The sequence below is a fragment of the Mustela nivalis genome (assembly GCF_964662115.1).
Source record: "Mustela nivalis genome assembly, chromosome: 5".
Classification (NCBI taxonomy): Eukaryota; Metazoa; Chordata; class Mammalia; order Carnivora; family Mustelidae; genus Mustela; species Mustela nivalis.
The window spans coordinates 138,045,205-138,061,847 of record NC_139024.1 but is presented as its reverse complement, the minus strand read 5'-3'; the positions used below and the strand labels follow the sequence as shown (position 1 = coordinate 138,061,847).

Below are 16,643 nucleotides of genomic sequence, written 5' to 3'. Positions count from 1 at the left end.
TTTTCATCAGTTTATTGGAATTCTTTATGTATAAGGAAAATTTGCAAAGGTTTTCTGTTATTGCAAATATTTCTGTAGTGAACTTTTAAATTACATTATATCTGAAATTCAAAAGGTATATTTATATTTAAAAAAAAACACGGAGGGACATCTGGGTGGCTCAGTCTATTGGGCTTCCAATTCTTTAGTTCAGTTCATGTCATGATTTCAGGGTTGTGGGATCAAGGCCTGCATTGGGCTCTGCTCTGGGTGTGGAACCTGTTGAAGATTATATCTCTCCCTCTCATTCTGCCCCATCCACCCACCCACCCCTCTACTCAAACTCACTCTCCCTCTTCTCCTCTGAAATAAATAAATAAATAATAAAAAATGTTAGATCTTTTAAAAATTCTTTCTATTATTTTTGTTTAGATAAAACTTTTTCATCTAGAGACCAAATATTCAATTTTTTACTTTTATTTTAAATTTCTTTTGCTTTCTCTTTTTCAATTCAGGTTTTAAATTAATTTTCAGTTTATTTTGATGTACAGAGAAGTTACTTTTCACAACCAGCCAATTTTCTCAGCTGAATTTAATAAACACTCCAGTCATCTTTAATTTATAGTATTTTCTTTATCATATATTGATTTCATAGAAACATGCATACAGTAACATCTATTTCTAGGCTCTCTATTTTGACCCATTAATCTATTTTTTTACCAACCATTTAAATTATAGTAGCTCTATAATACAATCCAATTTCTAATATCTTATAGGACAAGGCTATAAACATCTCATATTATAATGAAAACGTGTTAAAAACACATTGTCAAATGGCACTTCTAGACCTCAGTGATCTTAAGAGGAGATTTCTGTCTCAGTAACAGGCCTCTGAAACCCACTTGACCAAGATGTTTTTTATCACAATGGTCACAGTAGTCAAGCCACTATTATAAAAAGATGAAAGCAAAAGTGGCCTTTACTTTCCAGGGTGTTTGATTGTATCTGGTGGAGGACTATGCATGTAAACGGTCAATGCCCCTTCACACACATCCTTATGAGATTTTCTTTTAAAAGTGTTCTTTCATATTTCTGCTCAGAAACACTGACCTCGAACACAGTTGTCACGTCTCTGGTTTGTTCCACTTAGAAAGGAAGCTCTCACTTTGGTTTAGGGGCCATACACCTCCGGACCCTGAACGGCCAATGTGAAGCCTAAATGCTCACATCTGCAAGGGAAGAGGGAAAGGCTGCAGTACATTTGTAGTGCGACTCTGATTTTCCTGGAAACATGAAATGGCTTTGGGATGAATGAGCTATTGATATGATATCGATGAATTTCCAAATAACTAGCTTGGATGAAAGATGCTAGACCCCCCCCTAAAAAAAGTACACACTGAGGATTCTTTTCATATAAAATGCCAAGAAATGCAAATGAATTTACGATGACAGACAGCAGATCAATGGCTCCCTGGAAGGAGTGAGAGGTCAGAGAATCCAGAGGGAAGAATTACGAAGGGACACAGGAAAATTTTGAAGTGATGGATAACTATATTATTTTGATTGTGAAATTGCACACTTTAAATATGTGAAGTTTTTGGATATTAGTATCTGTGTAAGTGTGTGTGTGTGTGTGTATGTGTGTGTGTGTTTGCAGAAAACCAACCAAATAGTAGGCAAGAGGTAGAGAGTAGAAACAGGAAGATAAAAGAAAGTACTGGGGAGGAGATAAGACCAAAGACTCTCCAGGAGATTTAATCACAGCTGTAATATAACCCAGAATGGGGGTCTAAACGGGCTGGACGGAGCCATGCTTTGCAAACCTTAATGTATACATAATATGCAGGGTCTTGAGCTGGGGCCTGAGACTCTGTATTTCTCACTAACTCCCAGGTAATGCTGAAGCTACTGGTATTTCAATGATTCTTTTGAACAGCAAAGGCCTAGAGCATTTGTTCTCAGTTTGGGTTGCATATCAGAATCACTAGAGAGCTTGAAATAAATAAATAAATAAATAAATAAATAAATAAATAAGATTATATAAAGGAAAAAACAAGCAAACACTTGATGTCTGGATCTTGCCCCCAGCCCCCAGAAATTCTGATTTGATCAATCTAGAGTTCAGTCCAGATGGAATTAAAGGTTTTTAAATCTACTCAGATGATTCTAATATGCAGCCAAGGTTGACATCTACTCCAAAGAAAATTATAAAAGTCTTACGGAATGAGGAGGAAGCAACTCCAAAAAGGTAATAGGGCGCCAGAGAAACATAATAAACCATGTCCCCAGTCAGAATCAAATGTCTCCCTATTCCAGCCATGCAAATTTATCTGAGTGTACCTGTATGGTCCTGCCTTTGTTAGTGATGCTTTTACGGCTTTCATACCTGACCTGGAAATAAATATCAGGCTAATTATAAAGCAGGCAAATGGGGAGCATGGCCTTACTGAGATTATGGCCACAGGGAGAAAAGTCCTTGCAGTGGAAGAAGCTGACTTGGAAGGCTGGTCAGACACACATACTTACCAGCACATCCACAAGGATTGTTCACTGGTAGGAGACGACCCCCAGCCTGTCTCCTCCTGTCCATGATGGGCCACACACCAGGCGAGACAGACCATGCTAGATTCTTCTAACACATCCCAGACTTGTTTTAAACATTTCAGTTCGGCTCGTTTCCTATTAATGTTAATAGCTTGGAAATTATTTTTCGATCTGTGTAACAGATTTGTATCTGCATCCCAGAATTCTGATTCTGAAACTACTGATGTCCCAGAATCTTAAAAATGTTTAATGAGACGTGTCAATTTAATTGTACTACTTGGAATTTAAAGAGCCAGGGTTTCTGACAAATGTCATCCTTCGGATGCTGATCTTGGCTACGGATTAGGTTCACCATTGCCGAAATTACATATCGGGAAATGAGCTCTCTTTAGTGAAACAAAAGACTTTTTTTGTTTTTCATTTAGTTGATTAAAATGCCACTTAGGACCAGAACAAACTTACAAGTATATTAAAGCAGTCTGGTTTGGTAATGGTCATTATTTTTGAATTCTGATGCAGAGGATGCTGTGTACCTGGATGATGAGAAAGAAAAGGAAGAATATGTCCTGAATGACATTGGGGTTATTTTTTATGGAGACTTCAATGACATCAAGAGTAGAAGCTGGAGCTATGGTCAGGTGAGGCATTTAACATTTGTCGTTGTCAAGGACATTTTTTCTTAATATTTTTTTGTCACATGTATCACTACAAGGCCATATGTTGATATCAGACATACACAATTTCCCGCATTTAAGGATCTGAGACTCCAAGGCTGACAGCACAGGAGCAGAGACTTCAAAAGGCAACTACGTAATTTATCTACTGAAAGCACGTATCTTCAGGTATCAAGGTTACCGAGATCAGAGATTCTATGGATAACATAGCATTCTAGTGAGAAATGTTTGGCATCCAGTACAGTCAAATCTCATTACCTTAGAACTTGTTCTTCAACACGGAATAGATTTTTTCCTTTTCTTATAAGGAAAAGTGTTTTGATGCTGCTGCAAAGGATACTGTAAGGTGTGTGCTCAACTCAAAGAAATCCCCTTTTTAAAATTGTTGTTAGTATAAGATCCTAGAAAATTAGAAATTAGAATTAGAATTAGAAAAGACTATCACCATTTCATCAAAGGAGGGCCCACTGGACTTTTATCAACTAGAATCTCACATTACTGTTTGGATATAAAATAATAAATAGTATTCCATTTAAGATATTCAATGATCCAAACTATTTCAGTTGGATATCTCTAACAATGAAAAAAGTGACTGATTTTCCTGCCATATTCCCCTAAGAATGTATGTCCTGTGATTCAGTGAAGACCCTTCATTAGCAACATAAGAAAAGATGAGTGTGTCATTTCTCAGAGAGTTTGGATGAGATGATTGGAATTGTGCACCATTGCTCTGCGTATCCAGGATGGTAGATTTCATGGAACCTGGCCTCACCAGGTTGCGTCATATTTTCTTGGTTTCTGATGCCTTCTTTTGACTTCCATGTGAGTTTTCCCTGCCTCCCTTACCCCTGATCCAGCCTGCCCATTGGGATCAATGTCATCACTAGTTCTTGTCTTATCTGCCTGACTTTACAACCTACTTCTCCACCTGGACTCCTGAGAATCGCGTGCCCAGTGCTCAGCCTTGGTCACCTGCACTTCTGATGTCCTATCAAGCTAATCATCTGTGTGCTCTTCTCCTGTTTTTGGATCCCAGGCTGGCTCCCTGGTGACAAGCCCTCCTCTCCTGAAAAACATACAATCCATGATACTGCCTATTGTCTAGTGCCCTAATTCCTAATGTTTAGGTGTGATTCTATTTGTGTCCCCAAAGTAACATTTTGTAGAGAGCTAATAAGGAAAGAAGACACCAAGATGGGTAACAGGGAAGAGAGGGAAAGAATCCCAAGTGATCAGGGTTCTCCTCAGCCAGCATGCTGAGTAGCCTTTGGGTAGACACCCTTGAGCCCTATCTGTCTCTCTTGCCACTCAGAGTCCCTTAATTTGGGTCTTTTAGTCAAAACAAATATCCAAGCCAGTAGTTTGCAATGGTGCAGGCAAACAACTTATCCTGTGACTATCTCTTTACCTCCCCAGTTCACTCAAAATTTTAAGTCCCACAGACTGAGAGACGGTACTTAATAAAAACCAGAAAAATGAGTTCTTTACATATCGGAAGAACTAGTGCCCTTACATTATAACAACCATCCTATCAGTTTAGGGTCTCCAGAAAGTTGGTATTTTAACTAGATTTAATAAAGAACTACATAGCAATTAGCCATTAAAATTGTGGTTTCTGTCACAAGTACGTGCGTGGATATACAAGGTTTTCAGACCTCTTATTCAGTGAGATCCAATATAGGAGAAATTTCCCCATTTTGCTATTTTATTACTATTTTGTCCCTGTTCCTTTCTTAAAAAAAAAAAAAAATTCTGGTGTTGCATGGGGCCAGCAATTCTTTCTAAGGAAATCAAACTATGAACAGCCTCCCATGCTCCTCTCTGTAAGAGGTCCTGAAACATCTTTAAGAACAGAGAGATCCTGCAATGGAACTGACTTCTAATCTGTTCCCTTGATAATGTAATCTTTCTCTAGACCTTCCCGCCCTCTCTTTGGAGGAGTTCACCTTGTTTTAAAAGGTAGAGTCTTTTAAGACTTTAAGATAAAGAGACCATGGAGTCTCCCTTATTTTAAAAGAGGAAAAAACTTGGACAATCATTCATGACACAAGGTATCCTACTATTATCAATGCAAGGTATACAGGTCTGAAATACCTCCCTATGACACACCTGAGAGCCATTTATTTTTGAGATGTGCAAGGATTTGTGTTATTTTTGAGGTCTCAAAACTTTGGCCTGACTTTGGTACATCATTTATTCCTTTGCCTTTGGCACCAGAGCCCACATGTTGAAGAAATCTTCTAAATTAATTTACACAGTTTTCTGAAGAACTTCAAGTCAGTTCATGATCCTTGAGTATACCAGCTCTCCAGTAGTTCTATTTATGTTTCTAGCTTGCTTTTAAGTTTTTATCCATTTTACTGAAAAACAAAGGAAGATGTTTTCTTCCTCCTACTTTAATATTTCATACTAAAGATTATGGGTGATTACTTTATAGGAAATGTGCTTCTCTAAACATTAAGGCTGTGCTTTCCTTTTTTTTTTCTTTTTTTTTTTTTTTTTGCAGAGAATGTTGGGCTTGCAGAGTGGACATTAAGTAGTTTCTCTTTTTTCTTTCTTTATATTTTTCATTTTATTTTTTAATTTTTCCCAAATAGTTTGAAGATGGCATCCTTGATGCTTGCCTGTATGTGATGGACAAAGCAGAGATGGATCTTTCTGGTAGAGGGAATCCCATCAAAGTCAGCCGTGTTGGGTCTGCAGTGGTAAGCAATTACTGATTACTATGTTGATTACACATCATTTGCCTCAGTATAGATGCCAGTTCATTAAGAGTTGTTGAAATGATGACTTATACTTAAACTTTTATTTGAATTCCCTGGACTTGTCAAATGCTATGAAACAAAATCTTATCTCAGTACTATATGTTTCTTTGGCTTCAGACAAATGGTGATAGATGACATGATACCACAGACCACTTATTCTTAGACTCTCTTGCCTTGGGACTGAGGAGTGACCACGACAAAATGTCACAACTATAATCTATTGATCAAACAAAGAAACATCAAGGAGCACACACACACACACACAAAAAAAAAAAAAAGAGATAGAGAGAGAGAAAATTGCAATATATAGCTTTTCTCCATTTTCACACCCACTGTAAGAATAAAGAAGTAAATGAGTCTAAATCCTAGCTTCTATTATAATAATACCTCACCATAGGGCTTTATAGCTTATGAAAGTTAGTTTAGCTTATAGTTTGTAGTTAATTCTTCACATTAATTGCGTGAGATAAGTAGGGAAGACATTATGCATACCATCATTCTCATTCTAATATGTTTGCATGAACAATATTGATTTTATTTAACTTCACCCTTTCCATACCCTCATCTGTTTTGTTTCTTAAATTCCACATATGAATTAAATCATATGGTATTTGTATTTCTCTGACTGACTCATTTCCCTTAGCATAAGACGCTCTAGCTCCATCTACATCACTGCAAATGGCAAGATTTCATTCTTTTAGATGGCTGAGTAATATTTCATTATATATACCACATCTTCTTTATCCACTCATCAGTCAATGGACATTTGGGCTCTTTCCATAATTTGATTGTTATTGATAATGTTGCTATAAACATCTGGGTACATGTGTCCCTTTGAATCAGTATTTTTGTATCCTTTGCATAAATACCTAATAGTATAATTGCTGGATCATCAAGTAGCTTTATTTTTAACCTTTTGGGGAAACTTTATATTGTTTTTTGCAGTGGCTGTACTAATTTGCATTTCCACCAACAGTTTGAGAGTTGCTTTTCTAAAAAAACAAATTTTCTCTTTGTTTCTTTCTCTTTCTCCAATCTTCACCAACATCTATTGTTTCCTGTATTGTTGATTTTAGCCATTATGACACGTGTGAGGTGATATCTCATTGTAGTTTTGATTTGTATTTCCCTGATGATGAGCATCTTTTCCTGTGTCTGTTACCCATATGAATATCTTCTTTGGAAAAATGTCTGTTCATGTCTTCTGCCCATTTTTTAACTAGATTATTTCAGGGAGTATTGAGTTTGATAAGTTCTTTATGATTTTGGATACTAGCCCTTTATCAAATATGTCATTTGCAAATATCTTCTCCTATTCTGAATGTTTTCTTTACATTTTGTTGATTGTTTAATCTTGGGTTATTTTGGACAGTAGTTGTTTCCACCCCCATTATTGTTTACATACACAAAATACATGTTTGATAGTTTTCAAAGCCTTTTCATATGCATTTTCTCCTTTAATCCTTAGAAGAGCTCTGTAAATCTTTCAAAATCTATTCAGTTATAATGATTTTAGGAAGTGAAATATTGAGCGTCTGAAAATTCTGGTCATTTAGGCAGCTCCTCTCCTGTTCACAAATTTTAGATATCTATCCTGAAATTGTTGAGTGAAGTTAAACAAAAACTGAAAGAAAAACAAAACAAAGATCCCCCTCAAATTTCTCAAAAATTTGCCTTAAAATATGAGATGTGTTAAGAAAGCCCAGAAAGAAAATGCTCTGAAGTTGCTTGAGTCCAGTCAAAACATCAATGCCAAGGCAGAGGAGCCTGTGCCTGGTTTCTCAGGGGGCTGGCCTCGTCGGCAGGAAGAACAGAGGCTGCTGCTGGGTATTTTAGGAATTCTTCTTATATATCTGCCCAGCCTGATCACAAAGGCTGGAAATTCCTTTCACAGGATACCAGTGCTAGAACAGCCAGACATGGTGACATGCAAATTCTCTGGGATGGGTACGGCACTGACTTCAGTTCAGTTTCCTGGGATCAACTTCTGCCACAAAGGATTTAGAATGAGCAACCTGAAGAGGCCCCAGTAGCAGCAAGAGGCAGGAGCAGATGATTGAGGCCCCAAAGACAAGTTTGCCTACTGTGGTCATGACAAAGTCTAGCACTGAAGATCGCAGGGATTTGCAGGGATTTGGTGGGTGTGTAATGCTAAATGAGTACAGACAATAATTCAGGTGTGAAAAATTTCTAATGATAATAATAGTAATATAAATCTGGATGTTGAGGGCATAATCCCCAGATAAAAATCTTTATTGTCCAGTGTCGATGATCTTGGATAGTTCCTTGTTGTTGGGGCTGGTCTGGGCACAAGAGGATTCTAGCTGCATACCTGGCTTCTACCCTAGAGATGACAGTAGCACCTCCCACCACCTGTTGTGACAACCAGGAATGGCTTCAGATATTTCCAAATGTTCCCTGGGGGTCAAAACTATCCCCAGTGAGGACCACAGCACTAAACCTTCCTGTGATTCAGTTTCCCAGTCTATGCAATGGACATAACCTTCTCCTCTCACCCTCCTTAACTCATTCAAAACCTGCTGCTTTTCAGGGAACCTAGTTGGTTCAGTTGTTTAAGTGTCTGTCTTCACCTCTGATCATGAATCTGGCATCCTGGGATTGAGCTCCACACTGGGGTCCCTGCTTGGCGGGGAGTCTGCTTCTTCCTCTCCCTCTGCACCTCCCCCCACTCACCGACCTGCTCATGCTTTCTCTCGCTCACTCTTTTTATCAAATAAATAAATAAAATATATTTTTAAAAATCAACACCTGCTTGTTTTAGTTTCTCTACTGAAACAAAAGTGGAGAAGAGCTCTGGCCCATGTCAGATCAGAACCCTCAGCTCTGACTCTACCACGAACTTACTATGTGACTCAGGACAAATCACTCAACCTCTCCAGGCCTCACTTCATTCTTAAAACAAAATTTTGTCTCTCTGCTCAAACCACGTTTGCTATTCCCAGTGGTAGCACATATATCCTTTTATTCTTCAAACCAATGCTCTCCTTTCTTCTGTTTTTTTTCCTTTATAAATTCAGTATCTAATTTTGTCCTCATTTTGAGTTGCTGTTATTTCACTTTGATGTGAAAACTAGAAAAGTTTATGACAATCTGGACAGCCTTGGGCTACTGGATTTTTGCAAGAGAAAGAAAGTCTAAAAGTCCTATAATCTCATTGTTGGTGCATTGGGTCTGAGATATTATAACCTTACATAAGCTGACTTTTATTTAGGCCCTTCTAAATACTGAGTGGTACATTTTACCAAAGCCACACTGCAAACTGACTGAAGAGAGAAAAATTTTAAATAGAGGAAGTTAGAAAAAAGAAGAAACTTGCCCAAAGTTATACTTTTTCCTTTAAATTACATTGTGTGATTATTGTTTTCTTTCTACCTCAAATCTGATGTGACAGGCCCCACCAGAACAATTGCCAGGAAATGTGCCAGGAAAATTGTAGAAGGATGCTTTGTGCCTTCTGAAAATTCATTTTGCTCACAGGGCATTAATAAAGCATCCCATTGCTGGCCTTGAATCACGGTGAAGAAACCAGGCATGGACTCTGAGCCTCTTTCAGACTATCCGAACAGTATGTTATGCCATCTGAGACAAAAACAACACAGTTCTGGGAAAGGGGAAAGGCAATGACAGTATAGCCTGGCAGCTGGGTGGTTAGGTTACCTGTCCCACGACTGACTGGATCTGGCAGCAACTGTGGGCAGAGAAGCTCTCCAGGGAGATAAACTGCTGTTTGAGTGGCCACTGTTGTGGATACCACTTGCTTATTTTCTGTTAAATCCCTAATATTTCACCTCCATACAGGTTCCCTCTTTTGGGTTGAGAGTTTATCAACAGAAAATCTGTGTTGAAATGCACACAGTACCAGTACATGAAATCTGCAAGACTCTCCAGGAGTCTGATAGGGGAAGAAGCCCTTGGAAATGATGTCCCTTAAGGTCACATAACAAGTAAATGGCTGAACTGGAAGTAAATAGTGTTCTTGCTGTCAGATCATATTACCTTAGAAGGCCACTACCAACACGTTAGTACTATAATACAATTACAACATCAAGTTAAGTAGCTGTCTCCTAGAGAAAACAACAACAACAACAACCAACATCAAGCAAATGGCATCCAGAACATCCAGAATAAATGAATAAATGAAAAAAGGGAATAAATGAAAAAAGGTGTAAACAAGAAAATTCTAAATAGCTAGAGGCATTGGGTCCCTCAGGAGAGAGTTCCAAAGAGGATAAGCACCAAATATTGTTTGATGGTGGTATTGGTTGTTGACGATGGTGTCAATGATGGTGGTGGTGATGATTATGGTCATGGAATGACCATGTTGGTGATGGTGGTAGTGATTGTTATGATGGTGCAGATAGTAGTAAAACACTCAATGTTAACTCATTCATTCAACAAGTACTTGTTGAGAACCTTTGAGAACCTACCAGTGTAGATACTCGGGTACAGTGTAGACAAAACATAATGTCCGCCTTCAAAGACCTAACAGTCTAAGAAAAGACAGGCCGATGAGTAGAATGTGTCAACACAACATGGCATATTCTCTGATGAAATAAGCATAGGGTTGTATGGGAAACCAAATCTCTCAAGCTTTGCATGGAGTTTTCCCAGGACTAAACACTGGCCTAGCAAGTGTTGGGATATTGGACAAAGAGCTAGAAGAATGGCTGACAAGAGCCCACAGCAATAATAAACTATGCTATTATTCATGGAAACCCTTCTCTGAGGTGGAAATTATACCCGAAGAGCCAGTTGCCAAAAGCACTACAGGAAAATGTAGTTGGGGGTAATTTGCTCCTCTAGGGGCATAATTCAATAACAATATTAATAACATTAATATTAATAATGTGACAATATTGGGAAATTTTGGAAAGAGACAGAGGAGAGAGATGTCAACATAGTTTCATATTTTAAAATTCTAGTCTTTATACTGTTGCCAGCCTGGACTTTCCTGCTTCCCTTGAGATATCCACATTTATTTTTAACCCTGGTCTTTTGCTAATATCGAACCACAGTGCCATCATTAATCCCCATTAATACCCTGTTCTGACTATGCCTTTTGGGAACTAACTCAAGTTTGAACTTTTTTTAACCAATCGATATTTGGTGTACTCTTTAGTGTTGTAAAAGAATCTTGAACTCCAGCTAGTAAATCAAATTGACCACAACTGGAGGTAGGTCCTGGAGTTTTGTAGGGCCCAATACAAGATGCATGGCTGTAGAACTTGCAGACAAGGTAGACTCCAGAGCTTCTGGTCCTTTGGCATACATGATCTCGTGGATAAGCTGAAAATAGAGCTATTGTTTACCTTACCCATTTTGCTTTCACTTCTCTTTGTTCTAGTATTTAGAAAGTTTTTTTTTTCTTTGCATGCATTAAAAAAAAAAAGTACTGACATCACTTCTTTTATAGCTTGCCAAGCAGCTCCACAAGAGGCTTACTACAAAACCATGCTTTTATTTTCCTCCAATTGTTGACTTTGGCATCCTACTGTAGGTTTCACATCAAGCAAACCTCTCCAAGCAACAAACTAGTATGACTACTCAAATTACATTTAAAAATTCACCTGGGTTAGAAATTCCATCCTTCGTTGTCCCAAATAAATTGTGAAGTCAGAGATACAAACATGAAATCTATTCCCTAATTATACAGGGCAACCATAGCATAGTTCCCTAAGAGTTTTATTTTTAAAATAAAATAAAAATTTAAAAGGCACCATCTAGCTGAGCCTTTGGTTTATAAGCAGCTAAAACTGCCTGTATTGGGGCGAATTGAGGACCTAGGTGCTCAATGACCATTGTCCTCTGTCATGCCACCACTGTGGAGTTTTTCACATTTCCCCATATGCATCTTATTTTTGGAAACTCTTCATCTACTGAAAAACCATGAATATGTAATAATAATTTGTTTCCCCATACTTGTGTCAAAAATTTACATTATTGCCAATCAGAACTTTGAATGGTGGCCATAGTGCTGGTATCAGTGCAGATAATCAGTAAGAGTACACTGAATGTGATTGGTGCCACCTTTGTAAAGGTGAAGATACTACTTCCTTGTGGTGTTTTGGAAAAGTGGCAATGGCACACACCCATCTGCATTACTAACTTTACAGATGCCCATGAGTTAAAATTTCTGGGCTGGTGACCATTGCCAGAGCTAGGCTTCATGATGGATTTGATTTGGCTTTTGTATTTTCTTTTTTTCTCTATGATTCAGGCCCAGGAATGTCAGGCATGACATTCTTCATTTTGGTATAGCAGAAAAAGAGACCTCTCCCACTCTTTATCGCTTTTCCAATGATGACACACCTCAATCCGTGGTGGCAGTTTTGGAGAACCTACAGATTAGAATTAATGAAAAATATTATTATAGTCCAACAGCATAAAAGACTAATATCCTAGTTTTAAATTAAACCCTTAAATTTGGAATCAAATTTTCCCTCAGCATGGGAGGCACTCCTAGAAGTTCAGGAAGGACCAAGCAATCCAATCATGATTTTAAACTAAACATGCTACCATACTGTCACCTTATTAGGTGACTAGGGATTTTCATTTTTGCTTTTTGAAGAATTGTTTACAGTTAACAAATACATTGGAAGCCAGTGGGAGAATAGAATCTACCCAGCAGAATCATTTTCATGGCCACTTTTGAGAAATTGTATTCATTCCATAAACAAACTGAATGCAAATGAAGACGTTGGCTATCAGGAAGTTAAATGACTTGCCCAAGGTCACTGGAGGAACTGGAAATGGATATTAGGTTGTCTGACTTCAACCTTCCATACACAGTGTTATATTTCCTTGGATTTATCCTCTCTGCCTGTCCTCTTTCTCTATCGCATGAGCTCCTTAGATACAAATATAATGCCTTTTAGAAGCTCTGTCTGATTCGGTCCTTCTCTTTTAGATCTGGGGGTGGTGGGAAGAGGACAATGAACTGACATCATTTTTTTCTCTAATGGTAAAAGTCAGCAATGTAATGAAGTTTCCATTTGTGGGCAAACAGCTTGATTTCTCAATTATTAAGGTTGCATTTCTTATGCCTGTTGTCACCATATTTTTGGAGGAAAACAGACGTTTATTACCAACCATCTCTCCAATGTGATAATCGTAGTCAATCTAAATGTCTGCTCTCCCTGAATTGCTTTCCCAGAATGAGGTTTCAATGCTGCATCTATTTCATAATCACATAGGCTATTTCTGAAACACGGGGATGATTTTCAGCACTCCCCACCCCCACCCCAAGCTGTGCAGTTGGGGCTGCTCTGCTCTTCTAGGAGAGCCACCCCAGGGTGGACGGATCCAATGCAGCAAAGACTTTAAGGTATGCCACACAGTGTTATGCACTTTTGGATTTCTTTGTGCCTTTTCCTTCCTCTCCCTCCTCCCTGACAGCCTTCTCCTTTCCTCTTCCTACCCTGCTTTTTTGTATTTCTCATCTATCTATTTCTTTCATTCAGGTATTTTTGGAGGCTTCTCTATACCAACCCTAGACCATGCAACAGTGGTATAACAATGACAAAAGCAGACAGTCGAAGAGCTTAAAATCCCAGGCTCTCTCTCTCGGTCCACATTTGGTTCTTTCTTTCATGATTATCAATTAGTAAAATATGTTTTGGCCGAGTAAGGATCCTCAGTTACTAAGGGAACAAGGTTAATAATCTCTAGTTGTAATGGTTTCCATGAAAAATGAATCTAATTACCCACCTCTGTCAGAGCTTGTGTGGAGTATATATACAAATTCTATTTGCATAACAGTGGTTATATGCTTCACAATATAGGTTAGGGTTGATTCATGAGTTGTTTCTTTCTTGAAATAAAATTTACATATAGTGAAATGCATATTAAATGCAAATTTCAGTGAGTTTTGATTGAGGGAATCACTATCACCAAAATAGAGACATGATCTTCAGCCCAGAAATTTCCCTTGTGCTTTCTTCTAGCCAATCCACACTCGCATAGGCAATCACTGTTCTGATTTCTTGCAACAGTGCCTGTTCTTTAATTTTGTATAATGGGGTTCATACAGCACCCTTTGGAGCTGGCTTGTTTTTTCAACCAGTTGTTGCATGTGTCTTTAATGTGTTCCTTTTTATTGCTAAGTGGCATTTCATTGTATTTTCTATCATAATTTGTCTATCCATTCACCTGTTGAAGGCCATTGAGATATTTCCAACTTGGAGCTATTATGGGTAAAGTTGCTATGAATGTTCTTGTACAAGTTTTATACATATGTTTTCATATGTATATGGGGCAAGTAACAAAGGTGTCATGTCGCGGTTATGGGGTCTATATATGTTTAACTCTGTAAGGATCTGCCAGTTGTCTAAAGTAATTGAACCACCTACACTCCTGGCAGAAATACATGAAAGTTCCAGTTTTTCTACAGTTTCACCTTTTGGTGTTTCAGCTTCCTTAATTTTAACCATTCTAACAGAAGTATAGTGGTATCTCTTTGGGGTTTTAATTTGTATTTTTCTGGTGACTGATGATGATAAATGCACCTTCCCATGCATTTATTGGCCATTCAAAAAACCTTTTAGTGTGGTATCTTTTCAAGTCTTTGTCCAATATCTTACTAGATTGTTTGTCTTTTTATTGAGTTGTAGTGGCTGTCTATATATTCTGAATACATACCTTTTGTCATATGAGTATAGAGGGTATTTTCTCCAGAGTACAGTTTGCCATTAAATTTTCTTAATAGTGCATTTTAAGGAACAAAAGTTTTAAAATTTTATGAAATTCAGTTTTTAAACTTTTTAAAAAGAATCCTCCTGAGGAAGTGATATTATTTCCACATGGTCATGAAGAAATTCTGTATTTGGGGGGGGGTGGAGCTTTATAATTTCAGCTTTTACATTTAGGTCTATGATCCATCTTGAGTTATCATTCTGTGTGGTGTGAGGTAGGGGTCAAGGTTTAAATTTTTTTTCCTGGTTTATCCATTTATTTCAGTACCATTTGTTGAAAAGCCTGTTGGGAAAAATTTCATTTGTCACAAAGACTTTCATTTGTTGAAAAGACTATCTTTTTCCCCATTGAATTGCTTTGATAACAGTTGGAAATCAAATAACTATATTTGATCTATTTCTAGACACTGTTCAACCATTGATCTATGTTTGTCCTTATATACCATACTATCTTGATTACTGTACTGTTACAGTAAATCTTCAAAATCAGGCTGTCCTCCAAATTCTTTTCTTCATTTTCAATGCTGTTTTGGTTATTCTAGATCCTTTTCATTTCTGTATAATTTTAGAAATAATTTCACAATTTCAGCAAAATATCTGTTACATTTTGATTCACCCATTTGCCCTGATCTAAGAAATATTAAAAAGTGACCTACAACCACCTTCCACTGATACCATATCCATTCATTCTGCAGAACTTATTGAGTGTTCACTCTGGGCTGGTACTGAGGATACAGAGTCAAACGGTGTTGTATCTTCCATCCTCACAATGAGAGCAAAGACTATCAATCAATGACACAAGGCAATATGATAAATAGGAGAGCATTACAAAGCAAAGAATACTGTACAAACAGGGAGAGAGGACATCGAAATCAAAGTGATAGCTAAAGATTTCCAGAATGAAACCAGCTGAGTTGCAAAGAATGAGTAGGCATGCACCATATAAAGAAAGGGTTTGAGTATGGAAGGATATTCCAGAAAGAGAAGATGACATTGCTAAAAGCACCAAGGCAAAAAAGAGTTTGTTAAGTCCACCACTATAAAAGTCAAGGAGATAATAGATGGCTTTCTTATTCTTTGGATCAAAATCCTAGCTGTTAGAGGTGCTATGAAAGCCCCCAAAAGGATCAAAGATGAGATCCAGACAAGGGAGGAAATAGAGTTCTTGCTACCCTATTTCTTTCTCTCATGCCTTTGTTCATCTCCCTCATGCTCACCACATCACTTGACAAATGATACGGAAGATACAAGAAACAGATCTCTACATTCCAAGATGAATGAATTTTCAGATTTTACTTTTGGAATGATTTCTTTTTTAAGCAAATATCACTTGAACCCAAATACAAAAGAAATAAGGAAAGAAAGAAAGAAAGAAAGAAAGAAAGAAAGAAAGAAAGAAACTCTTGTCATCGAAAAGAGATGGTGCCTGAAGCTACCACCACCATCACTCAATCATCTCCTCCTCCACCACCCAACACAATGACCACTGAGCTGCTTTTGCAAATCCCTAAAGTGTCATGGGCACAATTTGACATCTACTACACCATTTCACCTACAGCTAAGATTGATCACCACCAGATTGTAGCTGGGGGCTTGTGGTTCACAAAACCTGGAAAGAATTTCACTCAAGAAATAATTATTTTCCTTCCCAAATTTAACTCTTCGTCTTGAAACTAGTTCATGTTTCCCAAAATTTATATCCAGTGGTCTTCGAGAAATTGTTATAAACAAGATTAGGCATAAAACTGCATTCTACAAGAGTCACAGAAATCCTAGCCTTTATGAAAACATAACTTTTAACAATGAAACAACAGAATATAACAAAGAAAAGTTATTTCATCAAGCCATGTACAATGTGCACACAGTATAAGAAAAATACCTTTACATAAAATACCATGTACAATACCTTTGGTACCTAAAAATACCTTTACATAAAAAAGCCATGTACAATGTGCACACAGTATAAGAAA

General features: G+C 37.6%; 1 protein-coding gene across 4 annotated transcripts in view; it reads left to right on the top strand.

The window, feature by feature from the left end:
* Positions 1-16,643, top strand: part of F13A1 (coagulation factor XIII A chain) — a 165,150-nt gene that overhangs the window by 72,029 nt on the left and 76,478 nt on the right. For all 4 annotated transcript variants that reach the window (XM_082731176.1, XM_082731175.1, XM_082731177.1 and 1 more), the window contains exons 6-7: positions 3,043-3,161; positions 5,795-5,902. In XM_082731176.1, coding sequence (XP_082587302.1) covers positions 3,043-3,161; positions 5,795-5,902 — 227 coding nt within the window. The remainder of the gene's footprint in view (positions 1-3,042; positions 3,162-5,794; positions 5,903-16,643) is intronic.